Source organism: Xiphias gladius, chromosome 18 (assembly GCF_016859285.1).
Source record: "Xiphias gladius isolate SHS-SW01 ecotype Sanya breed wild chromosome 18, ASM1685928v1, whole genome shotgun sequence".
In the NCBI taxonomy this organism is placed as follows: Eukaryota; Metazoa; Chordata; class Actinopteri; order Istiophoriformes; family Xiphiidae; genus Xiphias; species Xiphias gladius.
In genome coordinates, this window is record NC_053417.1 from 11,889,562 (window position 1) to 11,909,691 (window position 20,130).

Here is a 20,130-nt window from a genome sequence, read left to right on the forward strand (position 1 = left end):
CTAAAATGTTATTGGCCAAAAAGGGCTTGCTTTGTTACATATACTCCTGTATAAATGTGTATAAATACTGCATACATGCATCCAGAGACAGTTTATATGTTGCCATCTACTAAAATCAACTTATCCAAATGATTAAGGTTTGGTCAAACCAGCCATCAACACTAAAAACCAGATCAACTATAAATGTTCCAGGCAACAGCATCTTTCTCCTGCTCGGAGCATATTCAGCACAGCAGCCAGTGGATTGTGACCTAATCCTGAAGACTGGCTTTAATGGAGGCCTTAGCTAGTACCCACGGAAAAAAATGGAGCCTGCAACTTATGCAGTTTGATTCTGAAAATCACATAAGACCTGATTAACAGAGGATAAATGCCACGGATGCTCACATTAAAGCATAAATATTCATGATGGAGGGCAGAGAGAAAAAAGTAATATTTATGTCAGATGAAAGTATATAACGTTGAATAATTCACCACACAGCCCATCTATAATTCATCTCGTTCGATCCTATGATTAAAGCATTTGAATGTGTTCGCCAGGGGTGTTTACATGTTCAGTCTGAAGCATGTTTAACACAAGAAAAAGTCCCTTTACTGGAGGGAGGAGTGGGGGTCCTCAGAATCCTTCTGAAAAGAAAAAGTAGCTGACAAGGGATATCCCTCCTCCCCACCAAGATTTTCTATTCAAAACCTTCCTCCCTCTCCATCCCTCCCCGGGTTCCTTTTTCGCTTTGCCAATCATAACGAATGAAAATGTGCAGCACTCAGTTTCTTGCCCATTTCTTGGCTCACTTTGAGGCAATGAAATCTTTAAGTTGTGCAGCTGAATAGATATTAAAGGAGCTCTGCTGCAAAGGTCTGGGTGTTAAGGAGGCAACAGCTCTCTGTGTTTATAAATGTTGCATGTATAGACTCTGGCCTCGCTTAGACTTCACTGTCTTAGCTTCCTTGGCCTCTAATCAGGGTAATTATCACCGCAATAGAAGAATGCTTTGCCATATGAAAAAATGATCTGAGAATATTGCCGGTGGCAGACAGAAGCATTAGTCATTTTAATGCTTAATTGCTGTTTATATGAGTTTATAGCTGTAATCCAGTATCACAAGATTAATCATTTTTTCGAAACATTTTGGAGAGACTGAACTTTCCATGACATGAATATGCGAAACCTGCAGCGAAAATGTTCTCTGCCAGACTTGCTGGCTCACCCATTGTGAAGGCTAACTGCCTACCACAGTGCTTGACTGGCATGATCACAATGGGCTGCAGCAAAATAGGGACAGACAAGAAAACGGTGAACTCACTGAGTGCATAGGCCCTGATAGGAGGTGGGTGTCCTGACCCAGCATGTTGGACATCATGAGGGCAGGCAGCTCAGGGTAGGAGTAGGTGTTGAGCAGGCCGTTGTGGGGCAGGGAATGGAAGGGGTAACCTGACTCGTGCTCCATGAGGTGCAGCAGAGACGGGTCGGCGTGGTTTGGGGGAGTGATGGGAGGAATCTCGTAGTCTTCATCACCGGCTCCTCCTCCTCCGCCACCACCACTGTTGCCTCTGCCCTGACTGGAGTAACTCTGGAAAGGCAGAGAAAAGAAAGAAATACATTTTTTAGAAGAGGCTGAATCTGGGAAACTTAAACCTTTACTAGTTTTTGCTACATTTTCAAGTTTACAAGGGGATCATTTGTTCCTAACGTATGTTAAAAAAAAAGAAAGAAAAACACCAGGACAGGTCGCAGATAGAGAGGCACTTGCATTCATATGTATGGACAATTTAGAGTCTGTAACCCGGCTAGATTCACTTGCATATCTTTGGAACGAGGGAGGAAGCAAACAGGTAGAAAATCACATGAACACTACAGGACAACATAAAAACTTCTTACCTGCTTCTAAAATAGTGCCACATTTAGTGCATGTATAAAATAGAAGGCCGGTTTCAACACAAGAATCTCTAAGAAAAACTTGACCATCAGATAATCATACTCCTACTATATACAAGATTTTCATAGTAAACTGACTTCAGTAACAATCTGCTAACAAAGGATGTTCCAGAGTAATTAAAATGCTTCATTATTGGCTTTTAAATGCACCTGTTGATGTTTTCTGTTCAGTTTTGTGTTTGCAGCAGACACTGTACTGCAGCAGTCAATTCAGGCTGTTTTGCTGAAAGTGAAAATAATTAGAAATGCAAATTGCAGCGCTTACAAAAGTGTAAAGAATTCATTCATACACAGCAAATTAATTAGAGTTAAACAACAACAGATGCTGTACAGAATAATTTGCTTCAGAAGTCTTGACAGTTTTAAAGCAGCAAACTGTCAGCCTGCACACCTATAAAATACAGTTAATCAAATTCATTAATGGAAAAACACCATTGACAGGCTATTTATAATCTCATTACTATAATGCCAATCAAATTTTTAGAAACAGAAAAATGGGACTAAACAAAACCTCACATTCTTCATTATGAAATGTATCCAGTATGTTTCAAATGACCCCCCAACTAGGCAACATAGATCTTATAGTACTAATAAGGTGATACATGAGCAGAGCCTGTGGTTGTCTTTTCCAATGACTGTCTTGACATAATATTACGCTGAGAAATATGGGTTTGTGCTCTCAAAAAGCATACTGAAGGTATTCACCAGGGAATGAAAAGCAATTTTGTCAGAGGCAATCTGATGCCAACTCCCCTTTATAATGACTGAAGAAAATTAATCATCAAAAATAATATTCCAGTGTCAGCCATTCAAGAGCTTTTTAATAGAATTTTTATTATTCATGTCTTGTGGTACACATCAACTAGTCCGTTCTGCAACATTTCAGAAATCAATTCAATATCATCTTCGTGTAGGCTGTCATCTCGCCTGCCAGTGCAGCAATTCATCTTGCAAACAAATACTTTTAGCAAACAAATGGCAAGAAACGTCGAGGAACAGCTACAATGTCCGCACTAGCGGAACTGGTGCTTGAAGATAGGATAAAAGTCTCATAATGTGCACTATCATTAGGGAGAAAATAATAATAATAATAATAATAAAAGGCAGTATGTTTACTATCAGGGTGTGATGTGCTATTTTCTTTTCCCATAACACTCACTCTCTTCGCCTGGTGCTTGCTCAGAAATATTATCACTGACATTTCCTTTTCCCCTGGTAAAGGTTTTGAAAATGTTTGTTCCTTTGTTGTCTAACAGTTATTAGTGTTGTCATTTGTTGTTAACAAGCATATGCTGCAGATTTAATTTAATAAAAAAATATATATATATATCGCTGGTTTGTGCATCTATCCCTAGCTATATAAAGTATGGCGTCTGTCTAAGTGTTCATACATTAAATGGATGAAACTGAGGCTGGAGAGTAAATCAGGTAACTGGAGAGTGACAGGCTCAGTCTGTTGATCAACAGCATGTGTCCTTTTAGTAGCGATTTCCTGCTCGCTGAAAGACACCCAAGAAAAGAGCGGCTAAATGGTAAGAATAAGTCAACAGATAACAGAGAGGAGCCTCAGCATGAGTGGCCATAACACTGTCCCTTTGCAGCAGTGTTTCCCAGCCTTGGGAATGCAAGATTAGAGCCCAAGTTATTATGTAATTACAATCAGTTGCTAATAACAATGACATCAATTAATTGTTTAAGTCATTTTTGAGTAGTAATGCCAAAAATGAGCTGGTTTCACATATGAGCATTTTCTGATCTGATGCCCCCTTCTCATGTTCCACTGCTATGGTGCAGGTTTGGTTAGGTTTAGATGCAGATGTGCGTGCTTAAGGTTAGAGAGAGCTCTTGATCGTAGTTAGAAGAACTAGTGTTGTTATTCACATGACCAATATTGGTCTTTTTCAGGGAAACATCAACAGAGGCTGATTCCATTTATTTGATCAAACAGCTCATGCTTTTGTTTTTCATGTGAGAATATGTCTTGGTAAGTTTTACCTTTGCAGGATTCTGAAAACTCTCCAACATTTTGAGAGGGGAACTTCACTCTTTGGTTGAGCTGCTCACAGCTCATAGACATAGGCACGTACAGGATAGGCACTGCCTGGCTATACAGGGTCACAAGCCAGAAAAAGTACAGCTGGGAAACTATACTTGGATCACATTTTCGAATAAAATCCTGCATGTGTAGCGCTTATCAAGCCCTCATGAAAAAAATCCTTGTTTTCTTCATCTCTAGCTCAGTCATATGTTAGATGCCATGCTGATGCTAAATAGTAAAGTATTTAACAACAATATTATATCTCTACAGCCTTAATGAAGGTTTTTGTGGGACGTAGAAAATTTGGCATTGATCCAGTGATCCTGTAGAACACATGATGCATTTTGGAAACTTCCTCTCCCCGAGATGAAACGTAACTGTTGTCATACACGTGTACCAAGATTTAAATGCTGTCGGAGGCTATTTTATGGCCGTGCCTTCCATCGCTTCTTAAATCTTTTTTTTTTTCTTTACAGCTTCTTATGATGCCCTTGGAGATAAGACACAGGACAAGGACATCACAAGTTTAATATTTTCAAACATAGATAAATAATTCATAAATATACTGTCTTTCACAGACATGGAGGAGAGTGGATAAAAGAGAGAGGGGTCAGGAGGAAACGCCAAATGTTGATTCAGCCTTCTCTTGCGCTAACCTTCAACCCCCACTCCAGAGGTGAAATTTAAGCAAATGTGTCATTTTGACAAAAAGAGGGAGATGAATCACCCCATGGGATCAGTGTTGAATTTTTTATCTATGGAAGATCCAGACTGACCAGCAGTGTGTATGACTTCTGATGTTCTACACTAAGATCTTAAAACAAAAACATATATAAAAACTGGTTTAAAGACCAATTCGAAGCACATTTTTCAGTATATTTACTGTTTGCTTTGAACTTATGATGAAATTATTCACATCGCAATGTTGAATTTTTAAACTATTCAGGTGTTATAGGCTCAATGAATCTACTTATGTTAATTCCGTCATACAGTAGCTGCATAGTCAGGAGCTATGAAACGGAGATCATGTCTGGAGGCATCTGATAAGATGAAGATGACCAGTCGTCTACCAGGAAAACATTACAGTACATGGCTTTTGATAGCAAAATGGACGTGCACTTTTCACCTATTTGTAATACTGTGGCTGGATACAAAAAATGGAAAAAACTCCTGCACAATAATAACCCTTTTCATTGAGTTCCAAAGCAAACCTGTGCCACTGAAGTGGATCCACCACCATGATCTCAACATTCTCCACAGCACAATAGTAGAGATTAGTATTGAACCTCTTTTGAGGGCTACCTGCATTGTGTTTGTAGCAGAGTTAGAAAAAACTGTCAAGTATGCAAAGATTCACAGTCTTGTTTTACTTCAACGTAACTTTTTTATTACTGTAATTTACAGGAGCACACAGTTGTTTGCTTCTAAATGCAACACCAGCTGAAAATCTTTCTTTTTCCGACCTCTACAGGTTTAACTCCTCACCTTGCTGATGCACAGTAGAGATTTTACACCCTGGTGTGTCATACACAGTGACATCACATTTGGGTAGGTTACAGGTGCAACACTTCTGACAACACCGAAGACCCACCCAGAGGTGCAACAGAGTCGGAAGTTTCAACCAGAAAGGGCAGTAAATCACCTGCTGTTAAGATACTCTGGGAGGCAACATCAGTCACTGATTCTTAGCAAATCTTTAGTTGATTATATAAATAAGATGCTTTTTATTGAAATGTGTTTTTTTCAGGAAAATAAGGTATCGCAAAATGTATTGTTTACGTACAGAAAGTCAGGTACGACAGAAAGATACCCAGTCATGTAGTTTCTAGTCCTCTCGCTTGCATGTTAACCTTTTCCTGGTTTGAAACTGTCTTTCGCTTGGTTTGTGGACAAAGCATATACACATTTACATCCTCAGAGCCTGTTAAATTCACAAATGAAATTACACCTTAAATTGTAAGCTTGTAAGTTGAAAAGTCTTTGCAATCAGCCATAGCTCCACCTTGTCAAGTTATCTTAAGTAATGAAGTTATTCTAAATGGAAACAAATTAATCAGCTCAGCTAAAAGTCTGCCTGCCACAAAAGGTTGGGAAGATGAGATGAAGTTATTAGCTTGGTGATTGAGTCTTTCGTGGCCTATGAGGTGTTTAGTGGAAGACAGCTCATCTGGGAACAGTGATGTGTTCGTCAATGGGAGGAGAATGAAAATGTTGCACAGTACACCAGAGAGCCTGTTATAGCTGATGAGGGGCAAACTGTCCAAAGACAAGAGTTGTCTGTCGTTAATGGACTTTGTTATAACAGCTTCAGTGACTGACACACTCAGTCATATGTTTCTGGTAATACAAAACCCCAGAAAGGTTTGAAAAAATAACCAATCAGAAAAAACAACTCTTTTGATTCATCAAACCACATAACTTTGAATGAGGATACAGTGTCCTATGAAAAGTCATCCAGCCATATGCTACTTTGTGAAAAAAATGACAGAGCGGCCTGGTTTTGGCGACAAACAACAGCTGGCCATGCATGCATAAAGGTCTTCCCGTCCACTTTGTGTATTCCAGATAGATGGATAGCAACAGTAAATCTTTAAAACATCTTATGGGGAATTTCAGAATTCACCTTCACAAATCAACCTTCCAAAGAAGAGAAAGGGCAGAAATCAAAAACCTCACTAGCGGCTGTTGAACATTTTGCTGATGTGTGCTGCACAAGTGACCGTTACAGCGACAGTCTGCGGCATCCACGAAGGCTATCTGACCTGGCTTTGAAACGACAAGGAACTCTATTTGGGTGACGCATCAAGAGAAGCAGACATTGTAGTACAAAAGAGGGGAATGGAAAAGCAGACCCACAACGCTGAGTGACAGCAAGACAGAACTGGGATAACTGAAGTGTGCAAAGGAGGGGTGGGGGTGTGCGTGTGTGTGTGTTTGGGGGGGGGCTCCGATAGTAGCTCAGGGTCATTGCTAGTGTCTGTCACTAAAAGACAGGTGGGCTGTGGTGGGCCTCAACCAACAGCAAAGGAGTGGACTAACCTCTTCCCTGTTCCCCCATGCACTGGTAATTCTCTCAAATGTCACATCAAAATGGATCTCATTTAGGTGGGTAAAAAGAACCTGACTCTCCATTACAGATGTGGGTGGACCTGTGGTGGATTGCACCTGAACTCCAAAAACACAGCTGCAAAAGAAGTATTTTGAAAAGGTGTGAAAAGGAGCCAGGTGCCAAACACTTATGTCAGTTCAATTTAAAAGAAAAAAAAAATCACAGTTATAGATCAAAGATAAAGGGTGAAAAAATATCTCTGATCTCTGTACCAAAACAGAGAGAAATAGAAAATTCCTTAATGCCTCGGCCAGAGGCTGTCTTTTTTTTATTTTTTTGACAAGTGGTGCAATACTTTGGTCTCAGCCACATTTCCTATTCTTATTAATAAGGGGGAATCGTATAAATAAATAAAATATGTTGTCTCGTAGTCACTCTTCCCCCCAAGGGAACATGGAAGCCCCAGTAATCACATATGGCACAATAGCTTGCCCATAATCCCCTTTATTTTTATTTTCATGATGTCACTCTCTTTAAGCCCCTTGCTTTATGAGTCGCAAACGGAATGGCGAGGGGAGGAGAGGAGGAGCGGAGAGGAGAGGAAAAAGCAAGGGAGGGGCGAAAACAAATGATGTGGATCCCTCATTGTTCTTTCTCTATGCCCTCATTCCAGTCAGGGTAATAAGAGAACATTGTGATTTACTGTCAGTGAAGCGCAAGAGTGCATCAGAGAGAATCCACTGCGGCAGGGGCCATTAAAATAGATTTAACTTCCCACAGTATTAGGCCAGATGTCTACACTTCTATTATATTTCAATCAGCCATGACCTTGGTCTCCATATGATGAGAAAGATCACTTGGAGAGAGGGAAAGAGGGAGTGAAAATACATGCGGAAAACCAATAGAAATATCAAACTACTTAGGCCCACTAAATCCCTCTGCTCCGTCGTGCAGCATATACATAGAGAAGCTGGGACCGAAATAGAGCTAAGGTTTCAAGTTCTCTCAAAAGAGTGTATGAATCATTGAGTGCACTCTCGCTGCCGATAAGTTGCTTTTTTTTGGGGGGAGTGCTGCTTTTCTGCGGGGTATGTATTTGAGGAGGGACCAAGGGAGTATGCCAAAAAGAACGGGACAGTGGGCCGTTTGATGTTCTTAAAAGCTTCAGATATGAACAGAAAGATTAATCTGTTCATATTCTTCGAACAAGGGGAACGTTGACTTCTCACATTACAATGGATCCCTGTCTTTGAACATTTCCCTCTAATATTATTTCATCCTGCTGTTTACTCTAGACTCGCCCATATTCCTCTATTCTCGATAAATATTTTATATAATTTTAAAAAATCCTTGCTCTGCAGCAGCGTAAGAATTTCCATTCATTTCAGTGGCATGAAAGCAGAGCAAAGGTCACTGCTTGTTCAATTTCAGAGGCTGATGGTAATTGGACTTATTGGCTTACATGGACTGACCTACATAAAGAACTACCGATCCCTGGTTACAACTGTAACCCAACATCCCTCCTAGCATGGGTATGGATGTTGAGCGGATGTTCCTCTGATGTTCCTCCAGCATTGTTTCAAATATCGATGCCCCACTGCTGGTTAAGAACTGAAAAACTGTTTACAGCCTCAATTCATGATACTGAATTCTGAACTGATACGCCCTCTTGAAATTTAAATACACGCCGCACAATATGTATCTCTATTTCACTCTCGCGACCTTGCCAGCGGCTCTATACGGCCTCAAAGAGGGAGTGAGATGTGTGTTGGCGTTTTCAGACCCTCAATTTTCAATTTTCATCTTTGTCTCAAATGTCCCCCTAACTTTTCTTGCATGGTAAGGATGCAAAGATAGAGGATAGAAAGAGAAACACATTCACTGAAGCATTGGGGAGGTGGGGGGGTGGTGAGGACTGAGAGCGTTGTGATGTGAGGAGAGTGTTGCAGTTGTAGTGGTGGGGGTATAATGGCAGGCTGTGAGTCACTATTAAGTAACAGTGCCTCACATCAGCATCGCCCACATCGGGTGTGCGGTGCCAGGGTGTACTGAGGTGTCTCTGACTCAGAGAGAGAGAGCGAGAGAGAGAGAGAGAGAGAGAGAGAGAGAGAGAGAGAGGGGCTGGTCATATCGGCTAAACAACATCTGGATTTTCTATTAATGGTTGGTTGACAAAGCATCATCATCTCAACTGCTTGTAAGAGATTTATCATTTTTCTTTAGCAGGCAGCATGGTTAGCTTAGCCTGAACAATCAAGGTACAGTTTGTGCTAATTAGTGAGCTTTTTTTCCCTTTTGGACAGAGCCAGCCTGTATGCTAAGCTAAGCTAATCGTCTCCTGGCTCCAGCTACATATTTAACGAACAGATGTCAAGCGTGGTATCATGTTTCTCATCCAACTCTTGACAAGAAAGCAAATAAGCTTAATTCCTATCAGTTCTTTTAGGTATTTCTCACTTTATCTACATAAAATTACAATGACTACACTTTAAAATTCCTAATTAATTCGATAAAGTTAACTATTTTATCATTAAGTCAGTGTAACTACATACGTTTTTAAGTTTTATGTTCGATCAACTTAAATTGTGTAGTTATAATATTAGTTCAGCTATTGCTCAACTAACCAGCTGCTGGCTTTTGCTTTATATTTACCATACGGACGTTAAATTGGTATCAATTTTCTCATCTAACTCTTTGCAAGAAAGTGAATATGTGCTGTTTCCCAAAGTGTTAACTATTCCTTGAATTTGTTCTGGAAAAATGTTAACTTACTACCATATGTCCAAGCACTCATTATATTTTGGCTAACATGATCCAGTAACATTCCTTTGTTACTTGATGGAGTCTTGTTAAATGCCTTTTATAAATGTGCCTTAGATAAGTCACATGCTCGGCTCTTTAATCAAAATGAAGAAAATGTCACCTTCACCCATGTACTCTGTCTTTTTAAGGTACATCAGCTGTAGATGTTGCATTCATTGATCAGACCTGATCCCGTTGTGACTGTGGTGTAGACAGTGTGGTGTATGAGGGATCAGACTTGCTTTACTAGAACAAAAGTGAACATAACTGGAAAATCAAACCTATTTAACTTGGAAGTTGTTAAGTGAACCTAATTTCTTGAGTTCAGCTGAGTTGACTCAGTTGAATAAATGACGTATGCATAGAAAAATTACACAAATTAGTCACTTTCCTAAAAATTTTAAGGAAGCCAAGGCATTCGTATTCTATATCGAAACACATTGTTTTTTTTACAGTGTAGTTATTTCTTTTGACGTGCTGTGCGTCATTACTTTTTGTATATGTGCATATACTTTGGCAACATCTTTTTTGATAAAAACATAATGGCAATAAAGGTTGACGTGAATTGAGAGTGATATGGGATGTATGGCTTTGTGTGTATAAAGTTTAGCTGATGTGTGTGAGAGCCATATATTTTCAAAGGGAACGGAGTTGGTTGGATGAACGTGTGTGAAATAACTGAGAACGGAGAAATGCGGGGAATGAGAGAGTCGCAGTTAAGAAATACACAAAAATAAACAGACAGAACTGGAGACTGAAACAGACAGAAACAGAAAGATGAAAAAATAAAGAGAGAGAGAGAGAGAGAGTCTGTATCCAACAAGTGAGGTTTCTATTCTAATCTCGACTATCAGCCACTGTTCTCTTGCAGCCGGCCAAATCGATAGAGACACGCGGCTCAGCAAGACACCTGGAAACAGAAAACACAGAGGCACACACAGGCTGAAACTTGCTGCTTCTCCAAAGACCAGTGGCCCCTGAGATTCCCCTCCTGCAAAAGGAACACAATGCAACAAGTATAACACGAGAGAGATGAAGAGACGCACAAATTTACTCTCACTCTTCCTGCCACTGGCTTGTTTTCTCTTTAAAAGTCCATCTCTAACTAGCTATTTCTCTAAATCTTCCCACTTTTGTCTCCAACTTTTCTTGTTTTGTCGTATAAACATGTACACATGGTCATGTATCCACACAGACTGATTACAGGGCGAGGAGGAGCGAGCCAAAATATACATGGAGGTACAAATCTGCACAATCACTCAAACAGTTCAGGCCTGATATGAATCCAAATGGAGAACACTTACTGTCCATTTTACAAAATTAGAATGTGTGTGGGCGTGGTTGGAGGCAGCCATTTTGGTTCGGCTGTGATCATGCTCATGCAGCTAATACAGTGCTGTAAAAAATATACACCACAGTGAGCATTATTTGGCATGCATGTGAGTGATAGCCTGATAACCAGACTCAACTGCCATTTTCACTTTATTATTCAGTCTGAAATTATGATCAGTTTCAGTCAACACAGAGGCGGCAGTAACTGGTTGCTGGAGCAACATTTTCTTTACATTTTTGGCAGAAATATGCTGAGTTGTTAAGAGTTGTTATTTCTTTAAGCCAAATTACAAGGACACAGAAAGACAATCTCCCTATTCTTAAACCCATACAGGAAGCTCTGATTGGTTCTGTTGTTTTTATATCTGTGGAATCAGCAGTCGCTGAGAACAATGCCACCAAATATTGCATGTATTTGAATTGCTGAAAAAATCTGACATACGGTTAGCGTTTTATTATTATTATTATTAAGATTATTAAACATAATTGATATGTTTAATAATCTTTAATTCAACAAACTATCCCCTCAGTATCTGCTTGTGTGGGCAAATAAAAACAATGCTGATCAACAATATAACCCACCCACACTTATGCATAAAGGCTGAAACATCAACAGATGAACCAAATGGAAAACATCAATATCATCGAAACGTCTGGGAGCTCCATATGTGCAGGCTCGTATGCATATCTTGTACAGAAACTATACAGTATTCAAAGCCTTGAAAACATCTTGTTTGAATGGACAGATTGTGTCCAAGCATACAGTAAATGGCTCCTTTAAAGCTGTTTCTGATTAGCGGTTTTCTCTTTTTAAAAGCTCAGAGATGTTATGTGTAATGCAATCTCCTGGCAGTGTCAAACTGCTACCTCAGTGCGTACGCTGTGGAAGACCCCAGACATGCAAACAAAGGAGTCTCTGTTCTGGCTGCATGCACTTTTTAACAGGCACACATCATGTAAAGGCTTGGGTGGGCATATTAACGCAGTGTTAAAACTTGCATCAAGGCTCCTTCTTTCTTTCTCCTCCTCTCTGAGCATTTCCCTCAGAACCAAAGAATAAAAGTCCTACTGCAGTCTTATTCACATAGAATAAACAGAAGCGAAATAGTAAAAATGTTACGGCCTTGCATCTTAGCATGTTTTTTTACAAACAGCTGGGGAATGCTTAGATAAAAATGAGGAACACGTTCAAAAATAAAATACACACACACACACACACACACACACACACACACACACACACACACACATATATATATAAACTAAAAATGTAAGCATGTATTCAGCATATTCATTAGACAGTAATCAACATTTCAAATTGATGAAGAAAATGATTCCATATTTGAACCTCTAATTTGTCTGATTCACTGTATCTTCAAACGCAAGCCATATGTAACAAACCACTGCATAGCGGATGCATACAATTAAACACCAATTAAGAAATAATTGACTCACATGCATCGCAAGCATTCAGAGTTATGAATTTTGTATGATGCGCAGGGAAAATGCAGACATTCCTTGGATGTGGTGGCTTTGAAAGTGTTTATAGATAAACCTCTTCAGACCCTTCAGCAGGTTTATCATTGCAAAAATTCATTTATGTTGTCAAATTTAAGAAATTGCCAAAATATCAAGATCAGTGCTAACCACTCAGTTATTTATAATTATGGCTCCAACTAATGATTATTTTCAATATCGATCAATCTGTGGATTATTTTTACAATTAAGCGTTAAATCGTGCAGTCTAGAAAACGTCAGAAAATAGTGAAAAATGGCTGTCAAAAGTTCATAGAACCCAATGTCACATCTTTTTATCAATTCTTTTGTTGGACCAACAAGCCAAAACCCAAAGATAATCCATTTCCATTGACATTGCAGAAGCTGGAACTAGAAATTGCACAGTGTTTTTGCTTGAAAAAATGACCCGAACAATTAATCAACTGTCAAAATAGTTGCTGATTAATTTTTTTTTTTTGACTGAACAATCAACTTATTACTTCAGCTTACTTACATTTAAACAATTCATATTTTTTTTTACGAGTTATCAGATTGAAACTTGTGACTTTATGCAACCTTTAGCTTAATAACGAAGGTGCGAATCCTCCCTCTTTCAAATTTCAAATTAAATCTGCTGTATTAAAGGATCTGAAGCCAAAAAGTGAACTCTGTGTTCCAAGGGTTATTCACAACTGTTGTGTAAGCTTCTATGTAACAGCACTGACAGAGCATCAGCTGCAGCTGACATATTTTGAAAAGCCCAAATTGCCTTACCCCCTAAGAAGGTATTTGTTGACACAACACTGCAAACCTGGAGTGGGTGTTAATGATTGACACATGACCGCTGCAGCAGTGAAACTACAAGGCTGTACATATATCCCAATTAGCACACACCCATGTATGCACGCAAAGTGACATAATTAGGGCAGAATAGGAATGTGGCTAACAACGATGGACCTCGTAGACTGTCATGTGTGCTATAAGTAGACAATAAACTGCTAAAGCTACCACTCGACCCCTCATTATAGTCACTCAATCCCAACATCAAAGGAAAGAAAACCTTTTGGCTATAGGATGACAGTATGTGTTTGTTTTGGTTTATGAGTATGTATGTGTGTTTGTGTGTGTGTATATGGTTTTATGAGTGTATACATGTGTGCGTGTATTTATGTGCACATATGTTCTTGTTCATCAATCTTTGCAAGGGCCAATTTAAGTTTTACACCCTGAGAGTAAGCACATTTTTGGAAAGTGAGGACATTTTGGCTGGTCTTCACTTCTTCAAAGGGCTGCTTGAGAGTTAATACATGGCTTTAGAGTTAATGTTATGATTAGATTTATTGTAAAGGTTTAGTTTACACAAATTACAAAAAAAAAATAAAAAAATAAACCCTCTTTGGTACAAGGTAGCTCCAGTAAAAACAGTTGCAAGGTCTGTAGAGTATCCAGACTAACCTGAAAACGGCTTCTGGAAAGGGAAGTGACTATCGATTTTTTCAAACGTTTTATGCAATTTGGTTGAAATTAGCCTTTAATGTTAGGATTGGGGTTAGGTAGTTGATATGGTTGCTTATGGTTGAGGGTCACGGGCTAGGGAATGCATTATGTCAGTGTGGGCCCTCACAAGTATAGAAGTATGAACATATTTGCATGTATTTCTGTATGTTAGTGAAACAAACTGAAACTGAGGATGTCTCCTTGCACATGTGCTTATAACTTATGAGTAACTTTGTGTCAGAAAATGTGTCACTGCCTATTACAGCATGTATGCGTGAGTGTGTGTGTTTTTTTGTGAGCAAGTGTGTGTGTGTGTGTGTGTGTGTGTGTGTGTGTGTGTGTGTGTGTGTGTGTGTGCGTGTGTGCCCTGACATCCTCAGCCTTCTGGCCTTCTCCCGTGACTCTCTGACAGTAGGCGAGACACTAATTGATGAGGAGTCTCCACCTCGTTGTGTTTTGTCAGGACATGAAGGCCTAGCTGCTGGATCGCCAAATCCTGGAGCTTCAAATTCTGCCATATGTCCAGCCATGTGTTACCATGTACCAGCTGGGAGCACTCAGCAGTGCGCCTGTCTAACTCGCTTACTGTGTGACTGGGACCCTACCGCTCTCCAGACTGAGACCAGTACTTCAATGAGCCTGGAACGGTGAAATATTGCTGCTAGTTTAGAGTGACTGGGTTGACACGGTACTAACACTGTCAGGGTGGATGGTTTAATCCCTCTGATGTTAGAGATATATGTTATTTTAAAGTGCTTTGGATAAAATTCAAACAGCACGTGTTTTGTTCAGTTCAAGGGATACTTTGGCTTATGAGGAATTAAATGTTTTTTTTTCCTACTTAGTGAAAGAGGGTGACATTCATGGATGCTTTTTTTAAGAGTGATGCTGGGGTCAGGATTTCAAGGCTTCCCATACCGATCACTGATTTAATGATATTTGAATCTGCTGATTGGTGTCAAAGATTTTCAGAGAAATCCTCCGCATGCAATCTTGTAAAAGACGCCATTTAGCCTCATGTCCAATAGCCATGTTATGTTCCAAAGTCTTCCTTTACGTAAAGATCAACCGTTCCAATAATCTTACAAACCTGGTTACACTGCCATAAATTCATCTGGCCATACAAGCTCCATCATGGCGGGTTGCAAAACTGGATTAGATGTTGCGTGACAAAAGATTGCTCGTTACAAGCTGATTCTAACATACTGACTTCATCTGTGGATTTATGAAAATGATACATAAGAAAACGAGACAGAGTCTACAGCTACGTTAGCGGCTCTTTGAGGCTGTACTTAGGCACAGTGGTGCTTTCAGCTAAATGCAAAGGTCAGCCTGGTGGTGAAACCTGGGCAACCAAGATGGATTGGGTAGTGAAAGCACATTTTCAACTATGTGATTTTTTTGCATTACAGTTACAGAAAACTTACTGATCCATTTGTAGTGATTATAAGATCAATAAAGTTTTAAAGTTACATGGGGGTTAATGGATAATTCTTTACGTAGCTCCTCTGTAATGGAAATACAAATTTACACTTTTCAACATATTGATGAATTTTATTTAAACATATGTTATAATTCAAATATTCATATAGTGGCTAATTTCCCAGTTACAAAAGAAATTAAATTATGTCAAACATCCGGTACAGTCCAGTTTACATGCACCCACAGCCACTGCGGAGGAAACACTGGTTCCGAATGATAATGCAGTTGTTACAATTTAGTTAGTAGAAGTGATCTAAATTTTGATATTTACACTGATGTCAGTTTACAACAGAGACCAATGTGAATGTGATGTAATCTGTCAGGTCAAACCTACAACAGTTAATAATGTGGGTTGGATACACACCGCTGTGACTATCACATTTAGCCATTTAACAGTTTTATCTGGCAATGTTTCTATATACAACCAACAACATTTAATGAGCACTTTTACTAGCAAACATACACATTTAATATTTTCCAACATTTACCACAGAATATAATTGTATAAACGATTCTAGGTGAGTGCTGACACCTGAAATACTGACGCTAATAACATGACAGTTCACTCAGAATTTTATTTATGTAAGTCTGTGGGGTTGATAGGAGAAGATGTGGGCTACCTTACCTGGTTTGGTGACCGAAACTCTTGGTTATTGTCATTCATGTACATGTTGTCACCATCAAACTGTGGACAGAAACAGAAAGGAGGAATAAATATTTTATGCAAAAGGAGGTTTGGAAAAAAAAAGGGCACTAGGGGGAGGAGGTGCAAAAAGGAAACACTCTTTATGGGTGGCCTGAAGTGTGAGACTAATGACTTTGTCACTTTGGTTAAACCTCGTGGTGGCATGGCGGCGTGGGTAATTACTGTTCGTCAGCGGGCCAGTAATTAGGCTACATGAGCAAAGTGACGAGAGATGGGCTTTTCCCTGTGGGCTCTGCTTTGTGTGTGTGTGCGTATGACAGAATGAGTGAATGAATCTGTGAGTGCATTCAGTAGTAAAGGCTGCATGTGCCTGTCTTTGAAGTTGTGGAGTTGTGTGTGTCTGTGTGTGCCACGCAGTGAGGGTATGCTGTGTCTTCAGGACTGAGCTAATCAGGCATTGAAAGATCACTTGCTGCAGGTGCCAAAACATTGTTTGACACGGGGTTAGGAATCACGTAACAACAAATGACCCTTGAACCCTTAGGGTGCTGGGAAAAAACTCCGGGTCACCAGTTGAGCGTTACATGCAACATGCAAGCTCTGATGTCTAGTGTGTTGGGAAGCTAAATCCCTGAAGAATTCCCCACTGATATCAGCTTTGAGTGGACTAAAAATGAAGGAAAAAAAAAACACAGATTCTGTTTTTACTGTAGCTCCAGAGAAAATGAGATTCTGGCCCACTAACAGCTCAGTAACTAAACCTGTGCAGTGTCAAGGTGAAGGAGAAATTGCTACCATGTTAAGAAGAGCTGTATTGTGAAATGCCCTTGGCTTCCAAAGGCATCAAGCTTTGTCATACCGCGCTTGCAGCAAATGGAACAAAGCTTGACTGGACTGGATAATTATGAACACACACACACACACACACACACACACACACACACACACACACACACACACACACACACACACACACACACACACACACACACACACACACACAGAAACTCACCATGTCAAATAAAGCCTCCTTTTTGTTTGTTGACTGAGGTCATTCTTTGTGATATCAATGCACTGAAAACTCGGGAACAGACAGCAGACACAACATGATAAAACTAGACAGCATTCCATGTCAAATTCCTCAGATGTGAAGATATGAGGAGCCCTTTTCATTTGGGGTGATCTGCTTTGTGCCAATGGAGAAGCGAACGAAAGCTTGAAAGATAAACACACGGTGGATATGACTGAATACAAAACCGATCATAAGATATACCTGCTCAAAACAATGCCCAACTAGGTAGACTAATGGGTGGAAATGGGCAAAATTCCTGGGGGTGAAATCTAATATCTACACTGGTAGACAGGAAAAAGTCGAAGGAGCTGAATGAGCATGTGAGGGTGAGAAAGAGAAATTACTGTACATTATTGCAGGAGAAAGGCCTGGGGAAGGAGCGCCTGCCTTGGGGCAATGGTTGGTTAACGATGCATATCATCGAAGCCCTTGTGAGGATTCACTTGGTTATTCTAATGATTACATTTACATTCAACCTCATGCGCAAACACGAAACTGAGACAAGTGCTGCCCATACACTGCATTTAAGTCTCATTCACACATCTCATGATTAAACCAAGCCTCACAGTAGCAGTAAAATCTACATGTTTATTTCCAGTGAAAATGAATGCTGACTAATTGTTCAATGAGATAAAGACACTAATGTGCTTAATGAAGCATGGCAGCATCGATCACCTGACTAATCCGCACTGAGAAGTGACTGTAGCTCACTGAGGTCAAAGTGATGTTGACCTTTGTCACCTGTAATAAACTCTTTGCCCCTCACATGAAAGGCTTGTGTCCTCTCTTAACTGAGCAATTTCATTCCATTGAAATCCACTTTGATATCACTGGTGACGTAAAGCCATCGTGAGAGCTTTTTTATGGATAAGATTCTCTCGGGTGAAAAGGGAGTACAGTCGCTGAATAACGCCATTTTTAACTCCACAACACTGTCAAATCTTGTATTTTACCTCATTTTGAATACTGAATTCTTTGAGTGCTAAGCCTTGCTGCTGTTTTTTTCAACTCTAAAGGAAGAAATGAAGTCAGACAATGTTCATTTTCACCAACTACATCTGTAATATTATATTCACCAAAAAGGCCAAAGACAGCCCAGAAAGGTCAGCCATTTTGTGCTTCAACATGGCTGCCCATATATTGCAATTTAAAGCTGTTTCCCCCTGTTCTTCTCTCGATAGCTCTCCTTTGCACTGCCTTGCTCTCCCACTTAAAATGCCAATTTATCCTCGGCTCAATGCTATCAGCTCTGCCATTACTCCACATTTACTGCAGAAATCCTGTTCTTTTTCTCTGTTGTTCCCTTTCTCTTCATTTTCTCCGTCTTACTTTTTGCTCTCACTCTCTCCATATTTTTTTTTCTACTCATTTTCTCTTTCACTGTCTCACCCCCACCTCGCTTCTTTCTCTCTGCTCTGTTCCCCTTCCCATGTTCTCATCATCCCCACCTCTCTCCGTGTCGCAACCTCCTTCCACTTCTCTATCTCCCTCCCTAACCTTCTCTCCCCCTCTTCCCTCTCTTTCTTCAGTGGGCCTTGGCATCGCTTTCTCATCGGCAGTCTAATTGGGCATTCTGCCTGAGACAAGGGCCTCATTAAGCAGTAATTACACACATGTTGTTTTCGGCAAACATCTCTATTTGGATTGCTTTGCATGGTAATTGTTCAGCAGGGACCACTGCTCGCGATGTTTCCCTCCGTGACACATGTGGTGCTGTGAAAGAGGAATAAAAACATGGAGAAGAAGGATAGAAGAGAGAGGGAGGGGTGGAGAGAGAGAGAGAATAGAGAAAAATAATTATAGGTTGTGGAAGAGAGACAAATTGAGTAATAAAGAATGCATACATGAAAGAAGAAGGATGAGAGTAACAGAGAGGCAGGGAAGAGAGAGTAAAAGGATAAAGGTGATGCTGAGGTAGTAAATAGAGAAAGACAATGAATAAATGACAAAGAAAGAGGTAGACGGATTCAGTGTGAGAAGAGAATGAGATGGAGAGAGAATGAAAAAGATGTAGAGAGCGAGGAAGAAAAGTGAGAAAGTAAAGACAGTGACAGAGTGAGAGACAGAGAGAAAGTGAGTCCCAGAACTAGGTCATGCCTTGCAATCATCGACAAGGCTGAGCGTTTCAAAAATAATGAAGCCACAAGGTGGAAGTAATGCTAACTAGCATATCCAGGGAAAACATGTAATATTTACACAGTGCTAATGGTGCAATACAATGCTCGGATCTTTTCATCTTGGAGTGCACCGGTGAGACGACTGATGGCAGGATTGGAGGCAAAATTACAGACTCCACTGAAGATTGTGTTTGATTGATGGACAACTCATATAAGCTCCTCATAAAGCCTTCGAGGCAACATCTGTTTATGGAGGGGGTGGGGTGGAGATAAACTGCTTGTTTGCCTGTGTAATGTCCTAACTGTCCAGTCATTAGAGAGAAAAATGACCAGGTGATGATGAAAAAAGACGTTCATTTTGAAAGCTAAGAAACCAGTTATCTAGGACACAAAATAATGCATTATTTGAAATAACTTAGATGACGTGATCTACTGAAATGCACTAACAACACTGTGACATACTGTGGGTGATTAACTGTTTTTATGTACCTGCTAATATAATCACAGTTCAAGTTTATTTATACAATCCTTTATCACAAGTTTATCTCAGAGAGAAGTATCAGTGGTGGAAAATAACTAAGTACATTTTCTCAAGTATCTGTGCCATAAGTAAGTTTACTTTTACTTAAGTACAGGTAGATTTTCCATCTATAGTTTCTTTA

At 39.9% G+C, this 20,130-nt stretch overlaps 1 protein-coding gene across 3 annotated transcripts in view; it reads right to left on the reverse strand.

The window, feature by feature from the left end:
• LOC120803430 (TOX high mobility group box family member 2-like) overlaps positions 1–20,130 on the reverse strand; it is a 77,223-nt gene that overhangs the window by 21,637 nt on the left and 35,456 nt on the right. For all 3 annotated transcript variants that reach the window (XM_040151867.1, XM_040151868.1, XM_040151865.1), the window contains 2 exons: positions 16,259–16,318; positions 1,305–1,571 (listed from right to left, as the gene is read on the reverse strand). In XM_040151867.1, the coding sequence (XP_040007801.1) occupies positions 1,305–1,571; positions 16,259–16,318 (327 nt within the window). The remainder of the gene's footprint in view (positions 1–1,304; positions 1,572–16,258; positions 16,319–20,130) is intronic.